The sequence below is a fragment of the Cetorhinus maximus genome, chromosome 13 (genome assembly GCF_964194155.1).
Source record: "Cetorhinus maximus chromosome 13, sCetMax3.hap1.1, whole genome shotgun sequence".
Taxonomy (NCBI): Eukaryota; Metazoa; Chordata; class Chondrichthyes; order Lamniformes; family Cetorhinidae; genus Cetorhinus; species Cetorhinus maximus.
Window position 1 is genome coordinate 93,335,644 of NC_135891.1, and position 27,583 is coordinate 93,363,226.

Here is a 27,583-nt window from a genome sequence, read left to right on the forward strand (position 1 = left end):
TTCCAGACAATAGCGATACTGCAATCTCAAGCTGCTGCAGTGTAAATCCATCTTAATTAGGTTATAACTGAATATCATAAATAGAACCAGGTACCTGTCTGGAGTATTTTCATTCTCACGACATTGCCTATAGACTCCACCCCACTTTTGATCTGAAACTGCAGTTTAAAGGAAAACATGAATTTTGCCAGAGTCCCTTGAGTTGTTACAGCAGTAAGGGAGAGGTCAGGGGCATGTACCTGAGTGAGTGTGGAGAAGCACGTAGATCTGTGTTCCAGCTCCTGAAGTTTGATGAATTACCAAACCCGTGTGTTGATAACTCGGTTGCAAACTGACAAAGTAAACTCTTGTCAGAAAAATCATTTAAAAGTGGCTCAGCTTAGGACCGTACAGGACACACTAAAGGAATCAAGAAGAGGCCTTTTGTTCAGTGCACCAGTGAAGTGGAGCATGTGCTTTAAGTGCTGTACAAATATGTCTTGCTGTTGGCTTGAGGGTTAAGGAAACTCAAAAGCCATTACTTCAGTTATTAAGTTTTATACTGAGTGAATGGTGCAAGATAAAAGGGAAGTGTCCGTTTCTTGGCCTGAATTACATCCTACACCATTTACCATGCAACCTGGCTCACTCCTGGCCTTTACTGGCCCCTCAGGTGGGAATGGACATGCAGCCAGCCATGGATATCACTCACCATTAAGTCACGATGAGGGATGGCATTCGACCCATTTAGCTCATTCTTCCAAAGTAACCAAGACCCAACCCATTGTGTTGTCTAACTGCCCCTTGAATGATTGCAGAGTTCTTGCCTCCACTGTCCTCCCTGGCGAGCTTTAATCACTTTGTGTGGAAAGTGTTTCTGACATCAGTTGTCAGTTTGTATCACACCCTCTTGTCCTGCTATAGTGGTTTAGGTTGAAATGGTGCTCAGGATTAACTATTGTAATTCTACTTAGTTTCTTATATAGCTTTATAATATGCTTTATTTTTGTCTCCCTAAGCTGAAAAGATTGAATTTTTCATATTTTTCTTCCATTAATGGCATGGGAATCTGACTAGCTCTACAAGGGTGAGGAGGGGATGTCGTGTGGTTTACAAACAACCAGATTTACTGTGGATTCCAGTCCTGTGATAGAAAACCCTCTTCACTTCAATCAGTACACAGCCCAGTATCTGGACAGATTCTTGTCTTTTTTGGGTTTATACTAGGTTCTGTGCTGTCACAATGTAAAGTGTATTGTGTTCATGCTGGATAGAAGATGAATGTTTTTAATCATGTAGCAGCAGAGTAAAGTTAGGAAGTGATCTGCCTGACAGGAATGGAGAACTGGCTGCTGCCTGTGTTTGAAATGATGAATCCTGTTGCCCTGGAAACAGCGATGTAAACACTGACTCAAGATTGAGAGTAAAGAGGGAACTGAAGCGAGGGCTCCCCCCACCGTCATGGCTTCTGTAAAACTGCAAACGCATTAATTTAAATGAAGTCATGTTCATTATTATTTGTGAAACTGCAAGTTACATAACATGGCATCCTGCATCTGTGGCAAAATTGCACTGTTTGCCAAAAGACTCATGTCGTCGAGATAGTTCACAACATGCTGAATAGAATAGAGCAGGGCAGAGGTTGAGGCTTACACAGAGAGGAAGAAGGAAGGATGGGAGGGAAAATGCCTTGGACTGCATGTGTGTACTTCCTAAAGGCCGGATCTGTCAGGAAATAATTTCTAGAGAAGGGTTCTCCTGTTCTGGATCGCTAATGGTATCTACAATCGTTTTGGACCTGTATTGTATCTATATTGTCGATCTGCACTACAAATGAGCAGAGAGTTGTAAGGCAGAATTTTCACCGAGTCGGGATGACTTGGGAGCCCTTTGGAAATGGCGGCTGGTCCCAATTCCGGGATTCCCAACCCCATTTCTGGGCTGTCTGACTTTTGGGAGTGCCTTTAAAAGGTGCTGCTGGTTCCTGTCAAAAACCTGCACCCAGCACTCTTGATCTGGCCAGTTCCATTGCAGAGATAGGTATGTCCTACTCCTCTGCAATTTTCAAGGAGTCGGGCCAGGTTTTTAAAGAGTCGTGGTCCACGGCACCTCAGAGGAGTTGTGAACCCAAGTCTGCATGAGGGGACTTTTAAAAGGTGAGTTCCAAAGGTCTCCCTCATGCCCCCTATGCCAAGGTAAGGCCCACCCCCCCATGGTCCCTCATGCCCAGCCTTATTAAGGATGCTTGGCTGAGAGCCCAGACATCCATGATTCTTGTTGAAACAGCTGTGCCCCAGAAAAAGCATTGCTTGATTGACAGCTCTGGGTCTCTGATCCCTGCAGTTAATTTCATAATGTCTATTTACACAAGGTGAAGTAGTTTCAAGAGATTATGGTTTCTGTTATTGATAATTTAAAGGATGGTTAACACTCTTATTGCCTTGTAGTGAAATTACTTTTTTTATCATGGTGGAAAGTAATGAATGAATGACTTTTTAAAAAGCTTTTCTTGTTACATACACTACTGTCACTATAGGGCTCACTGACCCACTATATACTGTATAACGGGCATTGAAGCGTCATATCTTGGTATAGGGGCATGAGGGGCCATGGTGGGGTAGGTGAATGAAGTGCCATCGCTTGGCATAGGGAGCATGAAGGGCAATGAGGGGTGGGTGGTAGGGCATAGCCTGACATGGGGCATGAGGTGGCATGGATGGGGCATGGTGAGTGTATGGGAGTTGAAAGGGTCTGAAGGCTGGAGGGCCTTTGTATTTTTATTTTAGCTGGGACAAAGTCCCACAGCACAGAGGCGGGCCTTTCAAACAGCCCACCTCGGCACCTGGCAGCCCCTGTGTCTGCCTCAGAACTTCTTCTCAGGCCAGCTGGCCCAACTCCAGGGACAAACACAGTTCCAACCAGGCCTGCAATGTTTCTGATGTGTAAATGCAAGAAACTGAAAATCAGGATGGGAAATGCAAAAGCTGTGCTTGACGGACTGTTATCTGTTAGCAAAGTTGAAAAGGGTGTGAGGTTGATTATCATAACTGGATTTAGGGTAAGTGATAAGCACTTTCTATCCAGTGATTGATGAGCACTGGATTTGGGGGTGATGATCAATCACCCAGCTCCAATGATTGATAATCAACTCCAGATGTAGTGACCATTAGATGGGATGATTATTAATGCATGGCCAATGTCTGTGGTAGGGTGGAGAATGTATGTATACTGGAAGGAATAGACCTGATTGGACAAGTAACCTTAGTTCTTCCCTTTCTTTCTAACGTTCATAGTTTGGGGCACTGTTTGATCTGGGCCAGTTATGGAGGTGGCAGCATTTCACTTAGTGCTGCTCCTGGTATCAATTAACCACTGGCCCCGTAAACAATCATTACTCAGTGTGTTCATTCACTCAATTGTGATGAAACTATTCCCAGAGTAATTCTCTTCCACTTCAGCGCCTCCTCATCCAAACCTGGAAGTCCTGAGTCACTCTGTCCTTTCCCAATCTACTGGAAATGTATTTCCTTTTATACTGACATTGTCTGCAATCCCCAGATAATTAGACCAGGAGCAATATCAAAGATCAGTGTGTTGTTCTGGGTCCTATTAGCCTTCATGTGTGTTTGGGGTGATAGATGAGACTGATGGGACAGATAACCTTTTCCCTGCCATGCTTTTTAATGATCTTACTTTGGGATGCTGCTTGATCTGGGCATATTGTGGAGGTGGCTCTAGTTAATTAATGCTGTGTTTATTAACCCACTGGGTACTGATTAGGGGCACAGTCCACAAAATACAGAATCTTTCCTCTGCTCAGATGCTGAGCAATGAAGCTTGTGCATCCAACATTTTATTTTAATGTTCTATTTTTACTGCAACACAGATTTTAATACCGTTTTTGTAAGAAAGATATGGTTGTGCTGTATGCTATGATGCCAACTGACGCTAGTTTCAGTATCATAACCTGTTATAGGGTAGCAGTGTTTGAGACAATGAGCCTGATTTGATCTTTGCTGAAGAATATTATGCCAAATAATATCATCAAAATGCTTTTGGTTCTGTCTCAATATATTTTAGTTTTGCCTGTTCAGTTGTTACCTGTTGCTTGAATGAGCGAATTGACCTCAGCACCGTGGTACAGAGAGCGATTCAAGTCGGGGAGAAAAGAGAAATGTAGTTGTAATAGGGGATAGCGTAGTTAGGGGAATAGATACTGTTCTCTGCAGCAAGGGCAGACAGTCCCAAAGGCTGTGTTGCTTACCTGGTGCCAAGGTTAAGGACACCTCTTCTGGTCTGGAGAAGAACTTGGAGTGGGAGGGGAAAGATCCAGTTGTCGTGGCTCACGTAGGTACCAACAACATAGGTAGGACTAGGAAATAGGTTCTGCTGAGGGACTATGAGCAGTTTGGGGCTAAATTAAAAAGCAGAACCACAAAGGTAATAATCTCCGGATTGCTACCTGAGCCACTTGCAAATTGGTGTAGGGTAAATAAGATTAGAGAGGTAAATGCGTGGCTTAAAGATTGGTGTGAGAGAAATGGGTTCCGATTCACTAGCACCAGTACTGGGGAAGGAGAGAGCTGTTCCATTGGGACAGGCTTCATTTGAACCTTGCTAGGACCAATGTCCTAGTGAATCGTATAACTAGGATTGTAGATAGGACTTTAAACTAATTAGTGGGGGGGTGGGAGTAGGGTTCAATTGAAGGGAAGTTTAAAAAATCAAAAGGAAATGAGAGAGCAGAGTTGCAGGGTAGTGAAGAGGCGAACAATAATCAAAATGTGACAGGAAGGAGCAGAAAATATAAGCAGAAGAGTGCAGCAGAAATCAGAACCAGAAAGAGCAATAATGGTAAAAAGTCAAAGCTTAAGGCTCTTTACAAATGCTGCGTGCATTCAGATAACAAGATAGATGAGTTGACGGCACAAATAGAAATAAATGACTATGACTTGATATCTATTATAGAGACGTGGTTGCAGGGTGACCAAGACTGGGAACTCAATATTCAAGGGTATTCGATGTTCCAGAAAAATAGGCAAAAAGGAAAAGGAGGTGCGGTAGCTTTGTTAGTAAAGGAAGGTGTCAGTGTGGTGGTGAGTAGTGATATAGGTGCAATAGATTGTGATATGGAATCAGTTTGGGTGGAAGTAAGGAGCAGCAAGGGGAAGATGTCACGGGTGGGAGTTGTCTATAGGCCCCCAAAGAGTAGCCTCACTGCAGGACAAAGTATAAATTGGAACATAATGGAGGCGTGTAAGAAGGGTGCTACAATTGTCATGGGTGATTTTAATACACATATTGAATGGACAAATCAGATTGGCAGGGGTAACACGGAAGATGAATTTGTAGCGTGCATCAGGGATTGTTTCTTAGAGCAATACGTTGCAGAACCTACCCGGGAACAGGCTATTTTAGATCTAGTAATGTGTAATGAGGTGGGATTAATAAGAGATATTGTAGTTAAGGATCCTCTAGGGGGTAGCGATCACAACATGGTAGAATTTAAAATTCAGGATAAGCAACTCGGGTCTCAAACCTCAACTTAAACAAGGGCAACTACAGAGGTATGAAGAAAGAGTTGTCTATAGCAGGCTGGGAAAATAGACTAAGGGGGAGGTCAGTGGATGAGCAGTGGCAGACATTTAAGCAGATATTTCATAACGCTCAGCAAAAATTTATCCTGGTCAAAAAGAAGGACTTGATGAGAAGGATGAGCCACCCGTGCTAAACAAAGGTGGTCAAGGAGAGTAGCCAATCAAAAACTAAGGCATACAAAGCGATGAAAACTAGTGGTAGGCCAGAGGCTTAGGAATTTTTTAGGAACCAGCAGCAGATGACTAAAAAGCTAATAAAGAGGGAGAAAATTGATTATGAAAGTAAATTGGCAAGAAATATATAAACAAACAGCAAGAGCTTCTACGGGTATATAAAAAGAAAGAGTGGCTAAAGTAGCAAGGGACTCTTAGAGGATGCTACTGGAGAATTGAAAACGGGGAACAGGGAAACGGCAGATAATTTAAACCAATATTTTGCATCGGTCTTCACAGTGGAGGACACTATAAACATTCCAAAGAAGCTAATGAAAGGAAAGATCTTGTAACAGTCTCTATCACGAGGGACAAATTATTTGACAAACTAATGGGACGATAGGGCAGACAAGTTGCCAGGACCTGATGGCCTGCATCCAAGGGTTTTAGTGGAAGTGGCTGCAGAGATAGTGGAGGCATTGGTTGAAATATTCCCATATCAGTGGATTCCGGTAAGGTTCCAGTGGATTGGAAAACTGCTAATGTGACGCCCTTGTTCAAGAAGGGAGGGAGACAAAAAGCAGAAAACTATAGGCCAGTCAGCCTAACATCTGTCATTGGGAAAGTGCTAGACTCCTTTATTAAGGAAGAAATAGCAGGAAATTTAGCAAACCTTAACGCAATCAAACAGAGTCAACATGGTTTTGTGAAAGGGAAATCATGTTCGACAAATTTGCTAGAGTTCTTTGAGGATATAACAAGCAGAGTTGATAAAGGGGAACCAGTAGATGTAGTGTATTTGGATCTGTAGGAGGAATTCAGTAAGGTGCCACATAAAAGGTTATTGCACAAGATAGGAGCTCACGGTATTCGGGGTAATGTAGTAGCATGGATTGACGATTGGTTAACACACAGAAGACAGAGAGTCGGGATTAGTGGATATTGATCAGGTTGGAAAGAAGTAACAAATGGAGTGCCACAAGGATCAGTCCTAGGGCCTCAATTATTTACTGTCTATATTAATGACTTGGAGGAGGGGGCAGAATGTAAGGTTTCCAAATTTGCTGATGATACGAAAATAGGTGGGAGGGCATGTTGTGATGAGAACATAAAGGATCTGCAAGGGGATATTGACAGATTGAGTGAGTGGGCAAAAACTTGGCAGATGGAGTTTAATGTAGTGAGGTTATGCACTTTGGTAGGAAGAATCAAAAGGCAGACCTATTATTTATGGAGAGAGACTCCAAAAAAGTGCAGCACAGAGTGATCTGGGTGTTCTTGCACATGAAACACAAGAAGTTAACATGCAGGTGCAGCAAGTAGTTAAGAAGGCAAATTGAATTTTAGCTTGTATGGTTAGTGGGTTGGAGTTTAAAAATAGGAAAGTCTTGTTACAACTGTACAGGGTGTAGGTGAGGCCGCACCTGGAGTACTGTGTACAGCTTTGGTCCCTGTTTTTAAGAAAGGATACACTGACATTGGAGGCAATTCAAAAGAGATTCATTAGGCTGATTCCTGGGATGAAGAGGTTGACTTATCAGTTGACTTAACAGCTAAACAGGTTAGGCCTTTATTCATTAGCGTTCAGAAGAATGAGGGGTGATCTTATTGAAACGTAAAAGATTCTGAGGGGGCTTGACAGGGTAGATGTTGAGAAGATGTTTCCACTAGTGGGGGTTATCTTGAGCTAGGGGACATAGTTACAGAATAAGGGGACACTCATTTAAAACTGAGATGCGAAGGAATTTCTTCTCTCAGAAGGTAGTGAATATCTGGAATTCTCTACCCTAGAGAGTTGTGGAGGCTAAATCACTGCAAGTATTTAAAGAGGAGGTAGATAGATTTTTGAAATATTGGGGAATTGAGGGTTATGAGGAGCTGGCACAAAAGAGGAGTTGAGGACTGGGGCTGATCAACCATGATCTTATTGAATGGCTGATCAGGCTTGAGGGGCCGAATGGCCTATTCCTCCTATTTCTTATGTTCTTAAGTTGCTGGCCAGAAACTCACCCAAGTGGTAATTGCTCATGCGTGAGGTTAGGCTGTGAATGTCATCAGGGCATTCGACTATGCAGGGTATCACAGTCAAACCCGTTAGTCATGAATCTGTGCCAATAGCCATCAGTGAGAATCTATTGTCCCATTCTGCCTTGGCTGGGAACCCTGGGTCACATTGCAGCCTGTTGCAGTACCTGACACCCCTTTATTCATTGGGACAATTCTTTTATCATTTAAGTGCATTTTCATTACGAGCAATGATAGTACATTAATGTCAGGGCCTGTGTGACTGTTTGAGACCCCGTCAGCATCCTTTCTGTGGGTTGGCTTGCTGCTTCAGATTTCTGTCAGACACCTGGCACTGTAGAGAATAATTAACATATTCAGAAATCTGGAATGAATCATGAAACCTGAAAAAGGCAAATTCTCAGCTTGCTTTCTGCCAACAGCACGAGGTTCTAGACCTTCTCATAGTCTTGGCTTAGTCTTGAATGTCAGAGGAGAGGTGAAATTAGCTGTCCTTGATGTCAAGGGCAGCTTTTGACTGAGTATGATGTCTAAAAGCCCTAGTAAGACTGAAGATTGGTGAGGGTACCACACATAAGGCAATGGAAGATAATTGTGGTTATGGATACCACAACCCCAGGACATCACTACATCGTCAGAGACATGTCCTTGCTCATACTTATTTCACTGCTTCTGTCCATCATAAGGTCTGGTCTGTTCATAGTGCACTACTTCACAAATCATCTGAACATGAAGTAACCCATACAAACCTACAGTGGGATCTAGTAAACTTGTTTGGGATGACAGCTGATAGGTTACATTTGCCCATCATAAATATCAGACATGGCCATCTTCTCCCTGAGCTGCAAGGCACCACCATCACTGAGTCCCCCCACCATAAATACCTTAAAGGGTCATTGTTGACCAGAAGCTGAACTGGACCAGCCATACCAAAACCTTGGCTACCAGAGCAGGGCAAGGGTTGTGTTCAGCCTTTAACTCCTCCAAAACTCTCCATCATCTACAAGGTGTATGTTGGAATACTCACTACTCATCTGGTTGGGTGCAGCCACAACAGCACTCAAGTTTCAGCATCGTTCAAGGACAAGCAGTTCATTTGACCAGTACCCCAGCCACTGAGCTCAACATCAGCATACAATGTCTGCAGCATGTACAGCTTACAGGATGCACTGCAGAAATTCACCACAGTAATTTATTTTATGAAAAGTGCCCCTTAAAATCTTTGTGGTTTTTGGCCTGGGTTTATGTGATAGCTGTGAACTGGGGAGAGAGAGAGAGAGAGAGAGAAAAACAAGTTTACACACTTTGCATTGACCCACTTTCATGGCCAGGCAGATAAATGTTTTTATTGTGTCCACACTCTTGACTAAATCTATCTCATTAAAGTCAATAAAAAGACTGCCTAGCTGTCTGCTCACTGGCTTTGCTTATTGTTCTATTTATGATCAACTGGTTAGTTGGGACTGTGGGATTAGGTTGAAGGGGAAAGGCAGACAAGGAGATGTAAATTATTGACACAAATAACCCGGAGAGGGTTGCTTCTAATATGTCAATCGCTATTTTGAAACTTGTTTCAGATGAATTGATATGTTTCAAAAATTACTCTGAACAACTGCTTGGAGAGGAGGAGATTGGAATTTAGATTTGGGGTTTGGGTACACAAGTTAAGCTGGCCTCAGTACTGCCCAGTGTCTCCCACCCTGCCCATCCCCAATTGCTGCTTAATATCTGGAGCATCCATGGTCTTTACTACATACTGGTCCAGTGTAACCAGTCCTGACATTAACGCTGATGATAAACAGAAGATTGGTCACTCCCTCAATTCCCAATATGTACTGCCCCCTTCTGCTCAATATCTTAACTCTACACCATCAGGCCCCCATTCTTACATTCAGTTCTTCCCCTTCCATGACTGACCCCACCCCAACCCCGAAGATTCCTGCATCTCCAAACAGTAGATGGGATATGAGTTCAGGTTGCAGAAAAGATGAGAAATGGTCTGAACTGGACTTGAAATAAGACTGAATGTTGAGTGCGATGAGTGGACCGAACATGCATCTTGTTCACACGTCCAGCTAGCATCATCAGCAGGCACTTTATGGAGAATGACACCAGAGACACTACCAGTGTTAGAGTAAATTCAGGAAGTTAGTCTCCCATGATGGTCCAATTGCAGATGACAGTGACCCCACAAATCCGGGAAGTCCCGGCGTCCATCCCTTGTCCTGCTGAGTTGGGGCAGCACTAGGTGCTCTACAATTGGCCTCACTTCCACCTTAGGAACATGGGGATTGCCAGACAAATAAGACTCTAGTTCACCTTCTACCATTGTGGTAGTCACATGATACAATAAAAAGCGTTTTTGATTAATCATGGCAGTCAATCTCTATAAACCTGTCAACCAGAGCTAAACATGAAGTGTGGAATGCCCATTGATGGAAAGCTTTGGGAACCACAGGTCCAAAGTTACCTATTGCTCTCATGTACGCTGCACTTACCACATCATATCCCAAATAACTTAGCCCACCAATCTCGTGGTTCAACATCCTGTTGTTGCTTCTCATATCAAAAATATTCAACGTTTCATTGATTTAATGTTTGTTTTTATATGTATGACATTTGCCCTTGGCTGGCTCTCCTGTTGTGTTACACCACCTCCCCACGCAGACCCCACCCACAACCGCAACACCTCTCTGCTGGTACTGGAATGCAGGCTTCTGAGATTGTGCAACTCTCTTGCATTTCGACTGCTCTCTTTATTTCAAAATTTTGTGCATGCAGTCGGTAAATAATCTTTGTCAGGGGAAAGAAAGCGATGAATTGAAGTGTGTTTACATATATGTTGAATATTGTGTCACAGTTTCCAGAGGTTTAACGACTGGACTATTTCACAGTAAACAGCATAGAGATCAGCAATTCCTCTCCAATACTTAGTGACAGCTTATAAAAACAAAAACAGCTTGCTGTGTAATTGCTCCTCATTCACCCTCCCTGGTCTGCGTAATTACACCAAGTCCTCCTGAGATTTGCAGGTCGGAGTTCAGTCTGGAAAGAAGGAAAGGTTTGAGATGAGGATGTTCCCCAGATGATGTCACTGCAGAGATAAGCTGTCACCCTGACCATTTTAAATCCAGGTGCCACGATGCTCATGATGCCTCTGATATGTCTGACAGGATTTGGGACTAACGCTCAAAGTTCAATCTTTGCTTTCCTGTTTTGCTTTACATACTGGCCCATGTTAAGCAATATTATCATCTCAGAAATTCTGTGGGCCTCTGGGCATTGACCCAGTTCAGTGACAGGTGCAGAATGACATGGGGCGGCTTCCTGTGGGCAGTTTGCTATTTAATGATCTGTGGTTTAATGCCAACTCTGAGCAACATGAACTCAGGGAAAGTGGTGAAAAAGCACCTGCTGTGCCTGATCCAATGTTCACAATGAGACTTCGAATGCTGAATAATGTTCCCTTTCAATCTCAGCAGCACATAATAATAATAATTATAATGTGCATTTATCCATGTGTCACTGTGTATGTGAATGCGCCAAGTACGTACTGACAGTTACTCCCCTGTGTTTCTCTCCAATAGCATACCACAGTTACTCTCCTTGTCTGGGTCACAGTTACTGCAGTGTATGGTTTGAAGTTACTCCTGTGCCTTATTGTTACCTGTGTGTGGCTCACACTGTTATCTATTGCCAGCTCGGGCCTCAATTTACTTGCACTGAAATGGGATCAGTTTTTTTCAATGCTTTCATGGGATGTGAGGGTTGCTGGCAAGGCCAGCTTTTGTTGCTCATCCCTTATTGTCCTTGAGATGGTTTGAGTGTGCAGTCATGAGCTGCAGCTCAGGTCCCAGTTCTTGCTTTAGTCACTGTGAACCACACTTTCCACGCTTCCTTCCCAACCTCTGACTTGAGGTGACCCAGCAGGAGGTGGGCGCAACAGCAATCAGGGATCTGCTCCCCGAATCACGGAGTTCCCTGGTCTTGGGTGCGTTGTGTTGTGCAGCTCTGAGAACCTAGGGATACAGTGAGCGTGAGGGAGAATTGGTGAGTATTTAATGTCAGGCACCATGAGAAGAGGCCCAAAAGCAGCTCGTCCAAACCACCCTCCCCCCATGTCCCTTTCCCATTCCCTTTCCTAGGGCAAATAGGTCCACAGTAACTTTCTGGACTGAATGGCTTCCTTCTGTGCCGTAACGACCCTGTGAGAGACGGAAAGACTTGCATTTATATAGCGCCTTTCATGACCTTGGGACATTTCAAAGTGTTTTACAGCCAATTAAGTACTTTTTGATGTATTGTTGCTGTTGTATTGTAGGAGACGCGGCTGCCACTTAGTGCACAGTAAGATCCCACTAAACATCATATAATTAAGGTCCAGATCATCTGTTTCAGTAACGCTGTTTGAGGAATAAATATCGTCCAGGACACCAGGGAGAACTCCCATGCTCTTCCTTGGATACAGACATGGGATCTTTTAAGTGCAGTTGAGAGGGCAGATGGGAGCTCGGTTCGATGCCTCATCAGGAAGACAGCACCTCTGACAGTGCAGCACCATCTCAATGCTCCACTGAAGTCTCAGCCTAGATTTTGTGACCAAGCCTTGAGTGGAAATTGAATGCACAACCATCTGGCAACCATTTAATTTAAGCCCCTGCCCTGTGCTGTGCACTGATAAGATCAGCAGCCAATATCATGAGATTTTGAAGCTTGTTAGCATGTTATTCACTGACCCACAAGGGCTATGTGGTTGATACTACTCTTCCCTGGTTCCCTGAAGTTAACCACCTGCATTTCAGTAACTTAAGCCAGTTTCTGACCCCATCAGTCAGTGAAATCTGCCATAAAGGCAGCACCTGACCTACAGATCGATTCAAATATATTTTCAATCTCTAATCAAAGCAAAGATTTCCTTGGAGAAACGGTGATATTTGTTGTGGATTCTCACTGGCAGGACAGCTCCAGGATGGGCTGAGGCTGTATGAGGCCCAATTTAGAAAGCTGCAGATTTCTTTATAATTGTATATTTTAACATGAAGGTCCACATTTAACTGAGGAGCCACTGTAATCACCGTATTCGGCAAGAATCAACAGTGGAGGCCGGAAACACTCCCAGTAAGCTCTAGGCACAGTCAGGAATAATGAACCATTTAAACTAAATAAGGAGAAACAGTTTCCAGTGGCAGAAAGCTTGGTATCGAGACGAGACAGAGTTAAGATAATTGGCAGTAGAGGTGGAGATGAGATGAGAATGTTTTTTTAATTGCAATGAATTGTTATAATTTGAAAGGGTGATGGAAGCAGATTAAAGAGTAACTTTCAAAAGAGAATTGGATAAATACTGCAAGAAAGAAAATTGCAGAGCAATGGTTAAGGAGCAGGGGAGTGGGACTAATTGGATAGTTCTTTCAAAGAGTTGGCCCAGGGTGATGGGCTGAATGGCCTCCTCCTGTGCTGTTCCATTTTCTGATTCTATGAAGTCTCCAGGAGGATCTCCTAATGAAAATACAGACTATAGTGTAGTCTAATGTAGTGTAGACTATAGTTCTCAGCTCCAGAGGCTGCTGAGCACAGCGCTCGCTTGACTCTCTCTATACTTTATTCAAACAAGCCGCTAGCCCCAGTGACAGAAATGCAAATGTAAAACTCCATACTGAAACCACAATCTCAAATGTCAGCGATTTAGCAGCTGAAGCTGCCTGATTCCAGGAAAATGATGAGGAAAACTCTGGGTTAAATTGCAGGAGACCACGAACTTCCAGTTCAGTTTTAATTTTTATGGAGTTTCAAGATAGGAAACAAGTCATTTTCTCTGTGAACTGAAATTGGCTGCTTGGAGATGGTGGTTGACTCCTAAATGCCCTCTGAAATGGCTCGCGAGCCACTCAGTTATATCAAACCCTGGCAAAGTCTAAAAGGAATTAAACTGGACGGACCACTCTGCATCGACCTAGGCAACAGAAACAACAACAGCAAACTCAGCCCTGTTGACCCTGCAAAGTCCTCCTTACTAACATCTGGGGGCTTGTGCCAAAATTGGGAGAGCTGTCTCACAGGCTAGTCAAGCAACAGCCTGAGATAGTCACACTCACTGAATCATACCTTACAATTTCACAGACTCCTCCATCACTATCCCTGGGTATGTCCTGTCCCACCAACAGGACAAGATGCACTGCAGCAACTGACCAAGGCTTTTTTCAACAGCCTTTCCAAATTTGCGACCTCTACCACTTAGAAGAACAAGGGGAGCAGGCACCTGGGAACACCACCACCTGCAAGTTCCCCTCCAAGCCGCTTACCGTCCTGACTTGGAACTATATCGCCGTTCCTTCACTGTTGCTGGGTCAAAATCCTGGAACTCCCTCCCTAACTGCACTGTGGGTGTACCCACACTACATGGACTGCAGCAGTTCAAGAAGGCAGCTCACCACCACCTTCTGAAGGGCAATTAAGCATAGGCAATAAATGCTGGCCTAAACAGCAACACCCACATCCACGAAAGAAGAAAACAAGAGATGCATGGACTGGGTCAAGGTGAGGTACCTGGTCTCTTGCCATCTTCTGATGGCAGTTGTATTTAGGAGCTCAGTATGTAAGCAACATGTGGGCAAAACCCTAATCCTAACATGGATTGTCGGGCTGAATGGGAACTTGGAACTAAAGTCATTTGTGAACTTTTGGGGGACCAAGAGTAGAGGTCATGTCTGCATTGTAGGGGGATCCGGGGCAGAGGTCACATCTGCATTGTAGGGGGGTCAGGGGCAAAGGTCATGTCTAAGGTCATGTCTAAGTTGTGGCACTACCACTGTGCTAAATGGGATAGGTTTTGAACCGATCTAGCAACTCAAGACTGGGCATCCATGAGGTGCTGTGGGCCATCAGCAGCAGAATTGTACTCAAACACAATCTGTAATCTCATAGCCCAGCGTATCCCCTACTTTACCATTACCATCAAGCCAGGGGATCAACCCTGGCTCAATGAAGTACGTAGGAGGGTATGCCAGGAGCGGCACCAGGCATGCTTGAAAATGAGGTGTCAACCTGGTGAAGCTATAACATAGGACTACTTGCATACCAAACAGCATAAGCACCAAGTGATAGACAGAGCTAAGCGATCCCACAACCAATGGATCAGATCTAAGCTCTGCAGTCCTGCCACATCCAGTTGTGAATGGTGGTGGACAATTAAATAACTCACTGGAGGAGGAGGGTCCACAAAATCACCCATCCTCAATGATGGGGGAGCCCAGCACATTCGTGAAAAAGATAAGGCTGAAGCATTTGCAACAATCTTCAACCAGAAATGCCGAGTGGATGATCCATCTCGGTCTCCTCCGGAGGTCGCAGCATCACAGATGTCAGTCTTCAGCCAATTCGATTCACTCTACGTGTTGAAATGGCTGAAGACATTCGATAGTGCAAAGACTATGGGCCCTGACAATATTCCGGCAATAGTACTGAAGACTTGTGCTCCAGAACTGGCTGCGTCCCTAGCCAAGCTATTCCAATACAGCTACAACACTGGCATTTACCCGACTATGTAGAAAGTTGCCCAGGTATGTCCTGTACACAAAATGCAGGACAAATCCAACCTAGCCAATTACCACCCCATCGGTCTACTCTCGATCATTAATAAAGTAATGGAAGGGGGTCATCTACAGTGCTATCAAGCGGCACTTGCTTAGCAATAACCTGCTTGCTGACGCCCAGTTTGGGTTCTGCCAGGGCCACTCAGCTCCTGACCTCGTTACAGCTTTGGTTCAAACATGGGCAAAAGAGCTGAACTCCCGAGGTGAGGTGAGAGGACTGCCCTTAACATCAAGGCTACATTTGATTGAGTGTGACATCAAGGAGCCCTAGCAAAACTGGAGTTAATTGGAATCAGGGGGATAACTCTCCGCTGGTTGGATTCATACCTAGCACAAAGGAAGATGGTTGTGGTTGTTTGAGATTAGCCTTCTCAGCTCCAGGATATCACTGCAGGAGTTCCTCAGGGTAACGTCCTCGGCACAGCCATCTTCAGCTGCTTCATCAACGACCTTCCTTCCATCATAAGATCAGAAGAAGGGATTATCGCTGATGATTGCATAATGTTCAGTGCCATTCATGACTCCTCAGATACTGAAGCAGTCCATGTGCAAATGCAGCAAGGCCTGGACAATATCCAGGCTTGGGCTGACAAGTGGCAAGTAACATTGCTTGGCACTTATGTGACGCAAATGACTATCTCCAACAAAGGAGAATCTAACCATTGCCCCTTGACATTCAATGGCATTACCATCACTGAATCCCCCACTATCACCATCCTGGGGGTTACCATTGACCAAAAACTAAACTGGACTTGCCACATAAATACTATGGCTACAAAAGCAGGTCAGAGACTAAGCATCCTATGACAAGTAGCTCATCACCTGATTCCCCAAAGCCTGTCCACCATCTACAAGGCACAAGTAAGGAGTGTGATGGAATGTTCCACACTTGCCTGGATGAGTGCAGCTCCCACAACACTCAAGAAGCTTGACACCATCCAGGATAAAGCAGCCCGCTTGATTAGCACCCCTTCCACAAACATTCACTCCCTCCACCACCGATGCACAGAAGCAGCAGTGTGTACCATCTACAAGATGCACTGTAGGAATTCACCAAGGCTCCTTAGACAGCACCTCCCAAACCCACGACCACTACCATCTAGAAGGACAAGGGCAGCAAATAGATGGGAACTCCACCACCTGGAAGCCCCCCTTCCAAGTCACTCACCATCCTGACTTGGAAATATATCGCTGTTCCTTCACTGTTGCTGGGCCAAAATCCTTGAACCCCCTTCCTAACAGCACTGGACTGCAGCGGTTCAAGAAGGTAGCTCACCACCACCTTGTCAAGGGCAACTAGGGATGGGCAATAAATGCTGGCCTAGCCAGCGAAGCCCACAGCCCGTAAATGAATTTTTAAAAGCCGCTGTAGGGGGCCCAGAGTCAGAGGTCACACCTGTACTGCAGGGCGACCAGAAACACAGATGAATGGAGTAGGGCTTGTATGTGTATTTTAGCAGGACCTAGAATGTTTCTCACACATGTGCTGTACTGGAAGATTGGCTGGATGGACTATTTGGGAGGATCAAAGCTGAGGCCGTGTGTGTATTGTACAAGAGATTGGAGCAGAGCCCACACATATCCTGCATTGGAGATTGGAGCATAGATCATGCACATACTGTATCATTACCTTTCTCTCTCTTCTTTGGACAATAAGCTCCCAATGACTCAAAGGGTGATAGAAATTTTCAAAGTAGTTTGCAATACAGGAGCTAGAGTCTATCGTGCACATATTGCTCACCAACAATTATTAATACAGAAATGCAGGAAAATTGCTCTGTGTAAACCCCAGTGTGTAGATGGCCAGCAGAGCCTCGCTGCAGAGAGGGAGTTTGAAAGGGCTCATCAAATGGTTCAAACTACACCCAACGCACTGCCGAAATTGGTTATTCTTCAGGTGAACCAGTGGTCCCTCAAACCTATGTTAAGGTGGGATACTTTGGTGGTAAAAACTGATGAATGATGAATCAAATGATGTCGCTTTCTGTTTTGTTTTCAGAAATCTCCTCTATGTCTACCCTCAATTCCTGAATTTCACAAACCGACAGGGATCAGCGCGGAACATCACTGTGAAAATCCAGTTCATGGGCAGTGACAATACCAGCAGTGCCCTGCCGGTGAGACGCATGTGTCAGGAGCTGGGCATTAAATGGTGCCACCTAATAATTATATACCATATGGAGATGCTGGGTATTCTGGAGTTGTGGGATAATGTGGGTGATGGTGTCAGGCACAGGGAGTATTTCAATTGCTGATGTAAGTAAGATGATGAACACCCTTCATGTCTACAGAGATGTAATAGCTTGGGAATGTTCAACAATCTCTCCCCAGTGTCTGAGCCCCTCCCCACAGCAAGTCTCCCTATCCCTATGATTCCCTATCCTCAGTGTGACCCCCCTATCCTCAGTGTGACCCCCCCTATCCTCAGTGTGACCCCCCCTATCCTCAGTGTGACCCCCCCTATCCTCAGTGTGACCCCCCTATCCTCAGTGTGACCCCCCCATCCTCAGTGTGACCCCCTCATCCTCAGTGTGAGCCCCCTATCCTCAGTGTGACCCCCCCATCCTCAGTGTGACCCCCCATCCTCAGTGTGACCCCCCCTATCCTCAGTGTGACCCTCCCATCCTCAGTGTGACCCCCCCTATCCTCAGTGTGACCCCCTCTCCTCAGTGTGACCCCCCCTCTCCTCAGTGTGACCCCCCCTCTCCTCAGTGTGACCCCCCCTCTCCTCAGTGTGACCCCCCTCTCCTCAGTGTGACCCCCTGTCTCCTCAGTGTGACCCCCCTCTCCTCAGTGTGACCCCCCTCTCCTCAGTGTGACCCCCCCTCTCCTCAGTGTGACCCCCCCCTGTCCTCAGTGACCCCCCCATCCTCAGTGTGACCCCCCCTATCCTCAGTGTGACCCCCCCATCCTCAGTGTGACCCCCCATCCTCAGTGTGACCCCCCCTATCCTCAGTGTGACCCCCCCCATCCTCAGTGTGACCCCCCCTATCCCCAGATCCTCAGTGTGACCCCGCTATCCCAAGATCCTCAGTGTGACCCCCTGTCCTCAGTGTGACCCCCCCATCCTCAGTGTGACCCCCCCATCCTCAGTGTGACCCCCCATCCTCAGTGTGACCCTCCATCCCCAGATCCTCAGTGTGAATCCCTCTATCCCCAGATCCTCAGTGTGATCCCCCCTGTCCTCAGTGTGACGCCCCCTGTCCTCAGTGTGACCCCCCCTGTCCTCAGTGTGACCCCCCATCCTCAGTGTGACCCCCCATCCCCAGATCCTCAGTGTGAATCCCTCTATCCTCAGATCCTCAGTGTGACGCCCCCTGTCCTCAGTGTGACCCCCCCTGTCCTCAGTGTGATCTCCCCATCCTCAGTGTGACCCCCCATCCCCAGATCCTCAGTGTGACCCCCCCTATCCTCACTGTGACCCCCCCTATCCCCAGATCCTCAGTGTGACTCCCCCTATCCCCAGATCCTCAGTGTGACCCCCCCTGTCCTCAGTGTGACCCCCCCATCCTCAGTGTGACCCCCCATCCCCAGATCCTCAGTGTGAGCCCCCTTGTCCTCACTGTGACCCCCCCTATCCCCAGATCCACAGTGTGACCCCCCCCATCCCCAGATCCTCAGTGTGACCCCCCCTGTCCTCAGTGTGACCCCCCCGTCCTCAGTGTGACCCCCCCGTCCTCAGTGTGACCCCCCCATCGTCAGTGTGACCCCCCATCCTCAGTGTGACCCCCCATCCTCAGTGTGACCCCCCTCTCCTCAGTGTGACCCCACTCTCCTCAGCATGACCCCCTCCTCCCAGTGTGACACCCTCCTCCTAGTGTTGAGCCCCATGCCTGAGCAAGGTGAGTTCCTCCGCACCCACCCCCTCCAAAACAGTGTGACCCCTCTCACCCGCCTCTCCTGGTAAGGATCCATCCCTCCCAGTGTATGTCGATTCTCCCCTGTCAGTGTGAGCCCCTCTCCCACAGTGCGGACCCTTCCTGTTTTTGTGTGTATGTGTGTTGCTCCTCGCTAGTGCTATGACCTCCAGCAGTGACACAGGTTTTCTTTCTCTTAGAGCGGATGCTGTGGAGCTGCACAGGCTGGGAACAGTTAATGAATTCCTGCAGTCACCATTCCAAGTCATTCAGTGAGGCCTGTGACTTACCCATCACACTGCGTCTCAGCCTTGCTTGTGCCCTCGCAGCCTCTGTGTTTCTGATGATTGGAGTCAGTTTGGTTGCTTCAATTGTCGATTCTATTGCATGATTCAGAGCTGCAGCTGATGTGATTAATAATTTATTTCTTGCAGGTCATTTTTGGAAAATCTGGACATCCTGAATATGTGAATGAATCATATACACCCGTGGCCTATCACAGCAGGTAGGTACTGCACTGAGTGGGAGCACTGGGTACGACAGTGGGTTTGAGTTCAGCCTCGATTGAAAAGATGGAATTCTCTTTCCTGTACATGGATTAAGCTTTGGGACTTGGGACTTGCAGCCCGGCTACTGTTGGCACATTGATCAAAGTTGGTCAGAGTTCAGAAATAGCTGGCCTTCCACTGGCACTGAGAGGATGAGGTCACTGGATTCGAGATCAGCCTCCCTAAGTAAGGAGCTGATTGAATCCAGACTCTGTGGTGACTGGAGATGAGTTTTCCATGAGGGAAACTTGGAAGACCAGACACTAATATAATTCCTCCCCATTGCACACGGGTTCCCAATAACAGTGTGTAATTGGTTGCTGAGGAGAAAATATTTGATACCACCCAAAAGAATCTAAATGGACAGGATTGGGAGGGGGAGAATGCAGATTATTTACTGTATACTTACAGCCTGCCAAGTAACCTAAACTAACGTTGTAATAAATGGCAGAATGTCACTCTTCTCAGGAATATCTTTCCAACATGGATTAAGTTTTGATTTTTGTCTGTACACTCTGTGTCCCTTACTGTGTTTGTACATTGCACCATGTACGCTCTCTCTGTCCCTGAATGTGTCTACATGCTGTCTGTATCCCTGCACTGTGTCTGTATGCTGTCTGTGTCCCTCACTCTTTCTGTACACTCACCATGTCCCTGCACTCTTTCTGTACACTCAGTGTTCCTGCACTCTTTTTGTACACTCACTATGTCCCTGCACTCTTTCTGTACACTCACTGTGTCCCTGCACTCTTTCTGTACACTCACTGTGTCCCTGCGCTCTTTCTGTACACTCACTGTGACCCTACACTCTTTCTGTACACTCACTGTGACCCTGCACTCTTTCTGTACACTCACTGTGCCCCTGCACTCTTTCTGCACACTCACTGTGCCCCTGCATTCTTTCTGTACACTCACTGTGTCCCTGCACTCTTTCTGTAAACTCATTGTGTCCCTGCATTCTTTCTGTACACTCACTGTATCCCTGCACTCTTTCTGTACACTCACTGTGTCCCTGCACTCTTTCTGTACACTCACTGTGTCCCTGCACTCTTTCTGTACACTCACTGTGTCCCTGCACTCTTTCTGTACACTCACTGTGTCCCTGCACTCTTTCTGTACACTCACTGTGCCCCTGCACTCTTTCTGCACACTCACTGTGCCCCTGCATTCTTTCTGTACACTCACTGTGTCCCTGCACTCTTTCTGTAAACTCATTGTGTCCCTGCATTCTTTCTGTACACTCACTGTATCCCTGCACTCTTTCTGTACACTCACTGTGTCCCTGCACTCTTTCTGTACACTCACTGTGTCCCTGCACTCTTTCTGTACACTCACTGTGTCCCTGCACTCTTTCTGTACACTCACTATGTCCCTGCACTCTTTCTGTACACTCACTGTGTCCCTGCACTCTTTCTGTACACTCACTATGTCCCTGCACTCTTTCTGTACACTCACTGTGTCCCTGCACTCTTTCTGTACACTCACTGTGTCCCTGCACTCTTTCTGTACACTCACTGTGTCCCTGCACTCTTTCTGTACACTCACTATGTCCCTGCACTCTTTCTGTACACTCACTGTGTCCCTGCACTCTTTCTGTACACTCACTGTGTCCCTGCACTCTTTCTGTACACTCACTGTGTCCCTGCACTCTTTCTGCACACTCACTGTACCCCTGCACTCTTTCTGCACACTCACTGTGCCCCTGCACTCTTTCTGTACACTCACTGTGCCCCTGCACTCTTTCTGCACACTCTTGGTGTCCCTGCACTTTTTCTGTACACTCTTGGTGTCTCTGCACTGCGTCTGTAATCTCTCGATGTCCCTGCACTGCATCGGTACGCACTCTCTCTCTGCACTGTTTGTGCCTATCCAGTCTGTGGCCCTTTGTTTATAAATTAATGTAGGGAATCATGACCAAACCTGTCCTCACCTGACCTCAAAACACAGCTTTTCCAACTGGGATTATTGGATACTGTTCAGGAGCAAGAATCCTGGATGATTTTCCCTCCCTAATTCAGGAATGCTAAGATCAGCCCAGAAACCTTCTTGACCTCTGTAGCAATGTCATTGGCATGGGACTGCTATTCTCAACAGAGTTATCAAGTAAACTCTCTCCCCATTTATTTTATTTGACCTGGCCACTGTATTAAACAAGCCGCTAAGTGACTCTGTTGATGCGTCTGATCTCACTATGAGCAGTCACAGCCTTGATATTCCGCCATTACAATGGTTCCAAAGTGGCCTGCTCTGTGGTACAGTACATATAAAATCATAGAATCAAACAATACTGTAAGAGGCCATCAACCCGCCAAACCTGTGCTGGCTCTTTGAGAGCTAGCTAATAAGTCCTACTCCCCTGCCCTCTCCCCATAGCCCTGCACCTTTCTCCTTTTCGAGTATTCTGTCACTGATTGATTTGTTAACATTGGTTTCTCCACTGATTTGTTTTTAACTGCTTTGGCAGGTCTCCTTTTTCCTATGAGGAAGTGAAGATTAAGCTGCCATCTGGCCTCACAGAAGACCATCACCTGCTTTTCACCTTTTACCACATTAACTGCCAGCCCAAGCAGTGCCAGGACAACCCTGAAGTTCTGCTAGGTTACAGTGTGAGTCCCTATGCCATCAATGAGTGTTCAATGAATTGTCCCTCCCTGTTGTGCAGTGGGTAAATCACCATTCAACGTAGTACTAAAGCCATACAGGTAGGCGCCAGACTCTGTCCCTGGCATGAGCCAAATTAACAATGGCAGCATGAGTGCTACAACAGGCCTTAGCTCTAGGGTGACCAGGTTTTCAAAACTCAAAGCCGGGAAGCATTGAGCAGTTCCCAATAATACTGAGTTTCACCCTGAGGAGATATGATAGTCTGTGTGATTGGGCCTCACTCCAGTGTAGGACCGAGCTGTTTCTCCCCGGGCCCCTCACTGGGTGCTTTTACCTGGGAGCTGCGCCACCTGCTGCACATCCTCCGCTGTTAGGGAGCTCACGGTTGCTAAGAGACGCTGTCAACACCACATCCGGGAGAGTGGCCCAGATAGATCTTGTGAGAGCCATTAAAGATCACGCCCAACTGGGGGTGTCTCCGTGGAATCAACTGTCAATCATTCCAGGGAGCAAGCAAGGGGTTTTAACTTCCTTGTGAAATATACTCATAATGTGTTCAATACAAATCAAACCTAATCGGATCAGAAATAAGATAAGGCCTAACTTGCAAGAATCAAAACTTTTTGCCCTCATTTAACTCACTGGGGTAGATTTCCATCTTTACCCTGTGGACGTTAATCATGATATGAGCGGATCACAGAAAAGGGGATCTAGTGGTGGACGACGCACACAGAAAAGCTCAACTGATTTTCCTTCCATTTATTTCAATAGAAGAAAGTCAAACATTTTCTGTGCCAGTCTCTCGCCGCCCGGGGGCGGAGGCCTCTCACCGCCTGGGGGCCTCTCGCTGCCCGGGGGCGGGCCACAGTGCACCCAGTGTTGAGGGGGGCACTCACTGTGCACCTAGTTCAGGTGTGGGGGGTGCAATCACAGCTCCCAGTGCAGGGGGTGGGTGTGCCACTGTGCACCCAGTGTGGGGGTCACTCTGCACCTGTGCAGGTACTTGGCTGCCCCAGTGTTTCCAGGCAGCAGTAATTTAAAACCAAACTGTTACACTGTTAATGGAAGAAGTGATGAATGCTGAATTTGCTTTGATTCAGATTCTGGGATGATGAGGCAGTTTCTCCCAGGGATTATTGGACACTTTCCTCTTTCTGAACTTTATTTGAATTGTGATTTGAGCTTTCTGTGGCTCTTGTTTTAATTCTGAAGCTGCTAGTTCTGTAAGCAGAGTGTGTAATATTATATAGAGAGCACAGTAAGATGTATTATTAAATTTCTGCTTTCTTTCTATTCTGTCAAACTCTATGACCCTATGAGTAGATAGGGGCTTGATGACTGGCGCTGGACATGATGGGCCAAAGGGCCTCTTTCCGTTCTGTAAAGCTCTATAAAGGCATCCCTTTCATCTAAGGATGAAAGGGATACTGAAAATAAATGTTGGCAATAAATAGAGGTATCAGCATTAGATGTATCAGGATGATGGCTCCTTCCTGTCAGGATTAACACTGGGCAGCAGGGTCATTTGCTTCTAAATTTAAAATAATTTGCAGAACAACACTTCTCTTCAGTTGTGAAGACCCCCATCTGCCTCCTCAGTCTATTATACGCTGGCCTGACTTTTAATCGCGCTCCACCCTAATCGGTCCCCTCGGTAATTTACAGCTACATTGTGGCTTGCAATTGGAATCTTGCTTCTGGAAATTGAAAACAGAATTCCAGAAAATAATTAGAGTTAGGAATTCAGCTTGAAAGGCAACAAGCAATGCAAAGTAATTAAATAAATTGAATCAAACCAGCATGTTTGCAAACTCTGATGTAAGCTTAGTTATTTGTTTCCTGCATTTTTGGTGTCACATTTTTAAAATTATATTTTTTAATTATCAGGAGATTGCTTTCCCAGTGCCAAATCCCTGCCACTTTCAGCAGTCAGGATTCCAGCTAATGCCAACCTTTAAATGCAAAAGCAAAATGTTAGTCGTTTCTGGGATGAGAGGGCTGTACTGTGGAGAGATCAAGTAGAAAGGGTCTTCATTCACTGGAGTTGAGAAGAATGGGAGGTGATCTCATTGAAATGTATAGATGACTTGACAAGATAAGCGCCAAGAGGCTGTTTCCCCTGGCTTGGGAGTCTAGAACCAGGGGTCATAGTCACAGGAAAAGAGGTTGGCCATTTAGGACTGAGATGAGGTAAAATTTCTTCACTCAAAGGGTTGTGAATCTTTGGAATTCTCTAACCCAGATGGCTGTGGATGCTCAGGCATTGAGCATAATGCATTATTTAATCAGGAATGAGATTGTTAGAATTTTAGATACCAGGAGAATTGAGGGATATGGGGAAAATGCGGAAAAGTTGAGTTAATGTAGAAATTCAGCCATGATCTTATTGAATGGCAGAGCAGGCTTGAGGGGCTGTATGGCCTACTGCTGCTCCTGCTACTTATGTCTTTATGTAAGAGTGGAGTGAGTGCCAAACTGAATCTATGTTGTGAAGTGGGTGAGGGTGTGTTCTTTTGCCAGAGCTGGCACGTTGGCAAGCAGGGATCCAGGACTTAGACTGTGTGTGTGTGTGGATGGAGGTTGTGGGCCAGATTGGAGGATGCTGATTTGGACAACCCAATACCAAACAGGGGAGAAGGTCACATAGTGAAGAGAAATAGTTAATGGATCAGATGTGTGTACAACACATGCCATTTGAAACCATTTCAATGCAGGGTGTTCGAGATATTTGAATTTTTGATTTTGTTTCTGATTGTGATCAGCGGTGGTGATTGCAAACTTCCAGCGGTCTGATTATTGGCTGAACAAACTGCTCCTTATACAACAGGGACTTGACATTCTGCATTATATTTTCCCATTTGCAGCACAGTAATGGGCAACAGAGAAATCTTATGTTACTGAGTCATTAAATAGTGTTAATTGTCCACCTTTTTAATTTGCAACAGTGGTTGTCAATCTTGGATAATGGACACCTGCGCTGTGGAACCTTTGAGCTACCTGTTTGTTTGGATAAACTTCCCATTCTTTATTCAGCAGCCTCTGTAAGTACACAGCGACTAAATATCGATTAATATTAATATAACAATGCATCATCCAATGCAAGTCTGTTCATCACACTTTAGCTGTCACACTTCAGCTGCTACATATGCAAATCACTACTTCATACTTTTAAAAAAAAATCCAGTGAGATAGCCATTCAGTTAGAAAGTCCATAGAAATTCCCTCATCAGCTGAAAATGTTATGGAGCCGTGCACCCTGAGCACTGACATCAACCAGTTTACCTAATAGCATTTGAACCACCCTTAGAGAAACATAGCTTCAACTAAGCAGCAGAATAATGCATTGTTACATGGAATAATGCTTGTGAATTTACAAATAATGCAATATAGGAGGAATACAGGTACTGGACCCCCTTTTTCAGGAAGCTCGGGACCGGGCGTGTGTCAGATTTAGGGATTTTACGGATTTTGGGTCCTAGACCTAGCATGTACTTATAATACATAAAATAAAGTGTGAAGAATAAAGAATAAAGGGTTTTATTCAAATTTCTACACAGGGCGCCAACTTTGCACATAACCAGTTTTCGGGTCTTTCTGGATTTTGGGAAGCTGAATAAGGGTTTCCTGTATTGTTAAGAGAGATCCACTATGTCTATATGTCATATTCAAAGGTTTCTGATTGTGAACACCTCGTGTTATCACACCTATTTCTAATGCCTGCTTATAATTAAAAGTAAATTAAATTATGCATACTTGTCATCAAACTTTTCGTTCTCCAAACACACGGTGGCTCTAATCTACATCTCCCAACTTCCATTGCTTCAAGCTCTGAACCACATTACTGCTGGCAAAAATGAATGAAGTGATTTTAATAGTTTACTGCATTTTTTCAACTGTATGCGTGGCATTGTGAATTTGTATTATTTGATTTGGTTTCTACAGCTTTTTCCTCTTGTGTAATAAGCTCTCCTGCTTGTGTTGTTTTTCAAATGTTTTGCACTCCACTGAAACCTGTGCTTCTATTTGGATCTCCACCCATATTTTGTTTTTAAAGTCATTTCTTGCTTCTGTAACATTTCAGGGTTCTGGTGTCCTGCACAGGCTTGTTAGGTTCTGTTTGAAATAACATCCCAGGTCTGCATTGTTGCTTATACCCGGTATTCAGGCCCTACCATACTGCGATAAAAGCAAAATACTACTGATGCTGGAAACCTGAAACAAAAACAGAAAATGCTGGAAAAACTCAGCAGGCCTGACAGCATCTGTGGAGAGAGAAACAGAATTGACGTATCGAGTCCATATGACTCTTCTTCAGAGCCCACCGTACAGCGACTGTTTGACCTGAAATTTAAGACGTTATTTAAACTTAAAATCCAAGCCCTGCTCTCAAATCTAAGTATTACTTAAATGTTTGGCTCAGAAAACTTTGTCAAAACTTCCTTACGCTGCTCGTTTCTTGACTTTTCACTGCCATCCAATGGTTAGTTGGGCCTCAGACCTGTTCTGCACAGAGGCTACCTGCCTGGCCCCTGTGTCCTCCAATAGATCAATAAGGTAGCCATGGGTGGGCCCTGAGCTTACTACATCAGGCCAGTGACCAACGGCCCTCCCTGACTTTGTGCCTCCTGCCCCTTATATTTACCTAGTTCAGTGCAAGGAAACAGATGGGGCAAATGGGGATGGAGAGGAGGCAGAGGAAGGGGATGGAAGACTAGGGATGAGAGCAGTTAGGGAGTCACCTATTAAGGAGAATGGAAGGTTAGGGCTACAGCCCCACTCAGTTAAAGCTTTAAACGCATTGGGCAGAACCTTTCATTCCGCGGGCGGGCACACAGCTGACCCAAACGGGAGTGAAACAGTGTGCCATGACGTTGGTTGGCGGGCGGACGAATAGGCCAGGCAGCCTTTGTATTTTTAACGAAACCTCATCCACAGGCGGCATGAGTTTCCAACACTTCCAAAAACCAATGAAAAATTTTCAACTTCCTTTTTTACATGTCTGTATTCATGTGACAGAATCACGTATGGGGACATGTTTATCTCATACTTAAAATCTTTATTTTTGAGGTTAAAAACCTTTAGCTACCTGAGGCAGCTCTGTGCCTTCTGGGAGCTTTCACTGAGCACAGCCCCACGCATGTGCACACTTCAGCACTTGTGCTCCAACCTCCCCCGCCCTGCCCAGGCAGCGCTGAGTATTTCAGCACACGTTTCACGCTGGCCGTTAA

General features: G+C 45.6%; 1 protein-coding gene across 6 annotated transcripts in view; it reads left to right on the plus strand.

Annotated features, from left to right (window-relative positions):
- Positions 1-27,583, plus strand: part of LOC144688839 (dedicator of cytokinesis protein 7-like) — a 207,841-nt gene that overhangs the window by 78,829 nt on the left and 101,429 nt on the right. For all 6 annotated transcript variants that reach the window (XM_078555826.1, XM_078555828.1, XM_078555827.1 and 3 more), the window contains 4 exons: positions 17,346-17,463; positions 19,638-19,708; positions 22,216-22,357; positions 25,301-25,396. In XM_078555826.1, the coding sequence (XP_078411952.1) occupies positions 17,346-17,463; positions 19,638-19,708; positions 22,216-22,357; positions 25,301-25,396 (427 nt within the window). The remainder of the gene's footprint in view (positions 1-17,345; positions 17,464-19,637; positions 19,709-22,215; positions 22,358-25,300; positions 25,397-27,583) is intronic.